The following is a 6,610-nucleotide window of genomic DNA, read 5'->3' on the forward strand; positions in this document are numbered from 1 at the left end:
TTTCTCAAGGGGCAAAAGGATAGGAGAGTGAGGTCGGGCTGAGGAGGCCGACTTTGGAGTTGCGATCAGACCTTTAAGGGCATTCCGAGATGGAGCCAAGAGATGCTTGGTCTACATCAGGATCCTGCATAACATACCAATGTCCGAAGAGGTTCCCGACTCGACCCCTTCAATGGTTAAGTCAGTGAGTGTAGGTGTATTCTCTCTCTTTCTCCTAGAATAGGGAATCGATATTTATAACTACGAAGATGACCAGTGGGTACGATGGTTGATAATGATCGTCAAAACCTCTTACGGTGTGATCGCATAGGTAGCTGACCCATACGCCCCTTATGATGCGGGTCAACCTGTTCGGACTCGGCGTAACATTGACCCGTACAATCCCACACGACGTGGAACTGGCCGAGGCGGCGTCGCCTATCGGGTTGGTTTCCTTCTATATCAAACAGATATCGAGTTATGTTCTATGTTAGCTCCATATAACTACCAGCTGGTGACATGTAGTTGGTGCGGTAATACTCCTTATCACTATACCAATGAATACATTTCTCACGAGTAACTCTCCCATCAAACATTCTGTTGCTTTGCACAAGAAACGTTCTCTTTCATGTCGCTTAGTGATTTGGGTCCAATTTAGGCATATTTCATCAGTATCAAAGAGAAGAAGCAACCGAGGTAAGATTGAATTCAATATCCGGTTGATTGATTAGAGTGGCAGCAAATTCAATGATACTCACACAGTGTATATCGAAAGTTTACAAATACATGTGATTTCCCAATTTTACAGATAACTTTACTTATTGAATGTTAACGGATCGGACTTTGCTTTAGTTTCTTATTTTATACAATTACATTATAAATAATTTATAGTTAATTAATTATACATAAAACTTCTTAACATAATTAGATATTAATATTTTAAAATTAACTAATTACATATTATCTCTTATAATTAATTACTTTTAATATCTTGATTTCTATACTTTTAAATATTATATTAGGATTTTTATACTTATGAAAATGAACCTCGTTTCTTCTTATACTATCGACTAAAATATCGTGTTTAGTAGTAAACTAAGGTGAAACAGAGTTAACATGTGCTCAGTGGTAAACTCTATAATATTTTCATTAGTAAAATCGATGACGTGAGAAAAAATATAGTTAAATATTTTATTTTTCATTAGTATAAAGATTTCAATATAACTTTTCAAAGTACAAGGATCTAAATACTAAACATAACTAATTACATGCGATAAATATACTTAATATGTAACTTTTACATTTAAAATATAAGTTTATGGATTATTCTTTATATAATTTTCTAATTTATTTAATATATATTTCACTATACACATGGTATCTAAACACTATTATTTGAGAAATAATTGTTGACGAGGTTGATGGAAGTTTGATAAAAAACAAAAAAAGAACATGTATATTATACATGTCTTGGAGACCATATTATTTACAATACAAACAATTAGCGAAAGATTAGTTGATCATTGCAATGCGACATCAAGAAAGCTTAACTAAGACAAGGCTTTGTCCTAGAAAATTATGCACTCAAGTGAATAGCTGTAATCAACCAAACATGTGGTGGGCTTTTATTAATGCTTTCGACCATCGAAATGGCGTGTAGACTGTCGTTTTAGTTGGCACATGAATGATAAACAATAAGCTAAAACTTGATCATTCTTATACTGAGAATAAAATATTAGGCAAATATGAGTGTTATATATAATGTGCATGAGAAGTTTAGGGATATAATTTAGAAGCATTTGTTGGCGTTATACTACTTAGAACATGGCTAGCAGCGTAGAGATATGAAGGAATCAGTCAAACATTTGCCATTGGGCTGGTCAACCGCAAGAACGGGCACGACTCCTCATGCACACACTACATCGCGCACCTTCTTCCTTTGACATTCGACGAGTCAAGGGGTAGAAAAGACATTTCAGCTTCCATTACAATGTGGTTGCAAGATTCGAGTTGTTGCTGAGTTGTACGTGTTGACCTCTTCTTCCCTCTCCAGTGTCTCTCACCAAGACCTCCTCTGTTACCCTCCACCACCTCCATCACCACCAGAGATCCATATAACTAGATCGAACTGAACACTTCTCGCCACCCCAAAGCTTGCTTCCTTCACTGAGACAAGTCGTACTCTTTCCCCCCCTCTCTCTCTCTCTCTCTCTCTGCAAGGTTTCAACCATGTCCAAGCTTTCATGGCGGTCCTGCGTAACAAGCTGCTGGAGTAACACTGATCAGAGCTCCGTGACGGAAACCAGGAAGGCTCAAACGACGGCAAGATCCCCCCAGAAGATGGCGTATTCTCCGCTGTCTTCCGAGGGCTTGTCCTTGAGCGTTCCAGGATCAGATCTTCATGTGTTCACCCTGGAGGAGCTGAAGGCCGCGACGAGGAACTTCTCCATGACTAACGTCATCGGGTCGGGCGGGTTCGGTCCTGTCTACAAGGGGTTCATCGACGACAATCTGCGGCCGGGGCTGCTGGCGCAGCATGTGGCAGTGAAGTCGCTGGACTTGGAGGGGTTGCAAGGCCACAGGGAATGGCTGGTGAGTGCTGGAATTCTACGGTGTTCTTAGGCCTCTGTGCAACTGACGTTTTTGCCTTTGCGTTAAACCCTGTTGTGATGTGTTGGTAGGCTGAGGTTATCTTTCTTGGGCAACTGCGGCATCCCCACCTGGTGAGACTGATTGGCTACTGCTGCGAAGATGAGCAGAGGATGCTGGTTTATGAGTATATGGCTCGAGGAAGCTTGGAGAACCATCTTTTCAAGAGTATGTCTACTTTTCTCGATAAATAAGTCGGAGACTCTGATCTAATTTAAGCCCAAAACACTTTTGAGACTGCTATCAAGAAGATCAAGGTATTCAGTAGATGATCCTCTAAAATCTACATCGAGAATATACCCGATCTTTCATCCGATGCTTAGATTTAGAGAATAATGGTCAAACTATGGAAGTGGTTAGCAAAATAAGATTCACATATTAATCTCATGATTTATCTATAGAGCTGCTCATGTAGCTGACTCTAAATAGTTGGGACTTATTATATGAAGATAGGCAAAGCTTAGAAGCAAGGGTGGGTAAACTGCCACATCAAAATGGAGTTGTTGGGAATTAACAACGGTGTTCGAGCGAGAACCTCTTCAAGGAGAAGGCTAATGCCTTCGTTAATTGGCATTCTATACATTCTTTATTAGGTGTACTGCGTTGGAACGTATTTCTGGTCAACATGAATTCATCTACGTATGTTCACAGGACTTCTTGCCTCGTTGCCATGGTCTACAAGGATAAAGATAGCAGTGGGAGCTGCCAAAGGACTTGCCTTTCTCCATGAAGCTGAGAAACCTGTAATCTACCGCGACTTTAAAGCCTCAAACATATTACTGGACTCGGTAAATTTCTACAGTTCTCGGCCTCATAGATATTTCAAATAGTTCATGCAAAAAAGATGAATCGTATTCAAGTATATATCCCAATTCCTGCGTTGGCTGGCTGGTATGCATTCACATAAATACTTTACATGAGCAAGCGTTGACTTTAAGACTTGAGAAAATGAGACCTGCAGATGCCAACTAAGAAAGACTTAGTGGCGACCTGTCTTGATCCATCAGTTCTGAGTTCTAACTATATGCATTAGAATGGGCTATCATGTCATCAACATGCATAGAATACCTAATATAATAAATACTTCAATGTCTGATCAGGACTACACGGCGAAGCTTTCAGACTTCGGGCTGGCGAAGAATGGACCTCAAGGGGATGATACGCACGTCACTACGCGAGTCATGGGAACGCATGGCTACGCCGCGCCCGAGTACGTGATGACCGGTAATAATGACAAGAACTGTAACGAGATGAGCAATCGATTCGATGCATCTCCATGAGGAAACGACCAACTCACAGCTCGTCGTCCCTCTCCAGGCCACCTGACGGCGAAGAGCGACGTCTACAGCTTCGGGGTTGTGCTCTTAGAGCTGCTCAGCGGGCGTCGGTCCGTCGACAAGAACCGGCCGAACCGAGAGAAGAACCTGGTGGAATGGGCGCGGCCGTATCTGAACAACCCCAACAGGCTCAGCCGCGTCATGGATCCCAACCTCGAAGGTCAGTACTCCTCCGACGGCGCACGGAAGGCAGCGGCGGTGGCTTACAGATGTCTCAGCCTTAGCCTGAAAACGAGGCCTAAAATGAGAGCCGTCGTCGAGGCCTTGGAGTCTGTCATGGAGTTGAACGACGTGCCCATCGTCGGCCCCTTTGTGTACACAGCACCTGAGGAGAAAGGAAACGATGGTAAGGAGGAGAAGGAAACGGCTCCTGCAACAAAGTGGAGAGGGAGTCGCCATGATCATCCCGGTGCAGCAGTTCATTATATGGCCAACTTTAACAGGGATAGTAATAGAATAGAATAGAATACAGCTGAATTAAAGATCAATGGATCAACCGCTTTCATATATATATATATATGATCTCCAGTTTTTTGGTTCATTATTACGTCAAATCATATGGGGTTAGGGAGTGGCGTAGTTATATGATGCCATGGTTGAGCTGCAGCCGCTTTCTGCTGCATAACTTCTGTAAGAAAGGGGAGAAGATAGTAAAAAAAAAGAGAAGTACTTTTAATTTATTCAAAAATATGTATTTATATTATTCAAAAGGATAAAGTATAAGTTTTTTAAATAAAAAAATTAATCATAATGAAACAAATCTTTTCATCCTTATTTATTTATCTTAATCTAAGTTTTTATCTTTTATTACATCTAATCCAAATTATTTGAATTAATTTTATCATATGACCTTAATTCAAAATAGTTGCAACTTGAAGTTATATTTGAAAAAATATTTTTTTTTCTTCAAAACTTTTGTAAAGATATCGGTAAGCTGATCTTCAATAATTTTGTAAAAATATTTTTTTCGTCAAAAATAGTTGTTTGATGTACCTATGAAAGGTATGATTCTTCATTATTGTAATAAAAGATTTATTATCGTAATAGATTTTAGTTAGTCCTTTTTTTTTTAAGATCTAAGAGAATTCTTCCAAGTCAAATTATTTGACATGCTATAATTATCTAATTTTTTTTATTTCCTAGGAATATATATAGAAGTGTGACGAGCGACATTTGCAATAAGTTCTAATTTAACAAAGGGTGTTTTCATTTCAAGTATTTAGGTACTCTTATTATTCCTAGAAGTATTGATAAAATTTACTTGGTCCAATCCAATCTATCTTGTATAGGATTAGAAGTTGGCAAAGGAGGATGTTCTCCTAAGCTGGTGTAATTGTGCTTATTAATTCAGTTTTAAACTCTATCCATTCTCTTAGATGCTTAATTTCATTCTAGATGGGGTTATGAAGATTGAAGGTTCTTATTAGGATAGGAAATGATGATAGTTCATATTATTTATATTTATTACCTTGGGATAATATGATGCATAGTTCTCTAAGAGTGTTGGGGGTATAGGCATCATGGATTTACACATTATGAAATTTATTTTTGTAAGAGTGACATATTTTTTACTATTTAAATGGGGATAATAACATATGGGCTAAGGTTGTTAAGGCTAAGTATGCCGATATCGAGTGGAGACTTTTTTTATTATTATAGAGAATTTATGAAATGATTTTTTAAAATTTATGGGTAATGGCTCTATTTTATAATGTTATCGAAATTAAATATGTTTGTTTAGTTTCTGATTTAATATGTAATGGATGGTGAAATATTTCAAGGTTGAAAATGTTATTTAGGAGTATTTTGTTAGAAATTTCTATATTGTCCCACCTCTCCATTTTGGGTAGATTAGCCTATGCTAAGCTGTACCCTTTTTGTAATATGGAGTTGAGTCAATTTTGTATTATTTTTTCCTTTTATTTTTTTTGCTAGTAGCTTATGGAATATGATAGAACTGAGACTTAGAGTTTCTTATCTTCTTTTCCAAATTGGGTTAAGGGAAAGTGAAAATTAATAAGGGTATACAAATTGATGGTAATTCTAGCTTGATCTTTGATGCTATTATCACTACTAGGCTTTGGTGATTATGAAAAGTGAGAAATGAAATTGTTTTTAGTCATAGATATACATTGGTGTATAGTGTTTTTTCACAAAACGATTACTTTAGTCCTTTCTCATGACATGTTCAAACAATCTAATAGTGGTAGGCAAACTTTAGTTCAAATGCAGGTTTCTTAGAGTAGACCTCAAGATGAATAGACCGAGTTTGATTGTGATGGTTCTATAGTAAATAATAAGTTCAATAGTATTGGTTTTTTGCTAATAGTTGATACTAGTGACCCTTTATTTGTTAGTGAGATGGATTATGTTCTAAGGTTAGAACAATGAGAGATGACCCTTGTGTGGTTGTATAGGATGGAGTTAAAAGGATCCATGTGAAGTCTGATACTTAGCTCCTCTGTAGGTCTAAAGGTTGTACGTAATGTAATTGAGGATATTTTGTATGTTTTTTATTCTTAGGTAATCTCTAATAGGTATAGAAAGAGACATGAGGCAATAAACTAGTTAGCTATATCTATATCTTTCCATAGAGGAGAGTGGCCCTCTCAATTGTCTCATTTTTTTTATATTTTAATTAATAG

At 37.7% G+C, this 6,610-nt stretch overlaps 1 protein-coding gene across 1 annotated transcript; it reads left to right on the plus strand.

Annotated features, from left to right (window-relative positions):
• Positions 1-2,079: 2,079 nt before the first annotated feature.
• On the plus strand, positions 2,080-4,771 carry LOC135612981 (serine/threonine-protein kinase RIPK-like). The gene is made up of 5 exons (XM_065109844.1): positions 2,080-2,571; positions 2,661-2,796; positions 3,280-3,416; positions 3,729-3,852; positions 3,946-4,771. The coding sequence occupies exons 1-5, from the start codon at positions 2,209-2,211 to the stop codon at positions 4,428-4,430; spliced, it is 1,245 nt and encodes a 414-aa protein (XP_064965916.1). The 5' UTR covers positions 2,080-2,208; the 3' UTR covers positions 4,431-4,771.
• The last annotated feature ends 1,839 nt before the right edge of the window (positions 4,772-6,610 follow it).

This window comes from Musa acuminata, chromosome BXJ2-5, assembly GCF_036884655.1.
Source record: "Musa acuminata AAA Group cultivar baxijiao chromosome BXJ2-5, Cavendish_Baxijiao_AAA, whole genome shotgun sequence".
In the NCBI taxonomy this organism is placed as follows: Eukaryota; Viridiplantae; Streptophyta; class Magnoliopsida; order Zingiberales; family Musaceae; genus Musa; species Musa acuminata.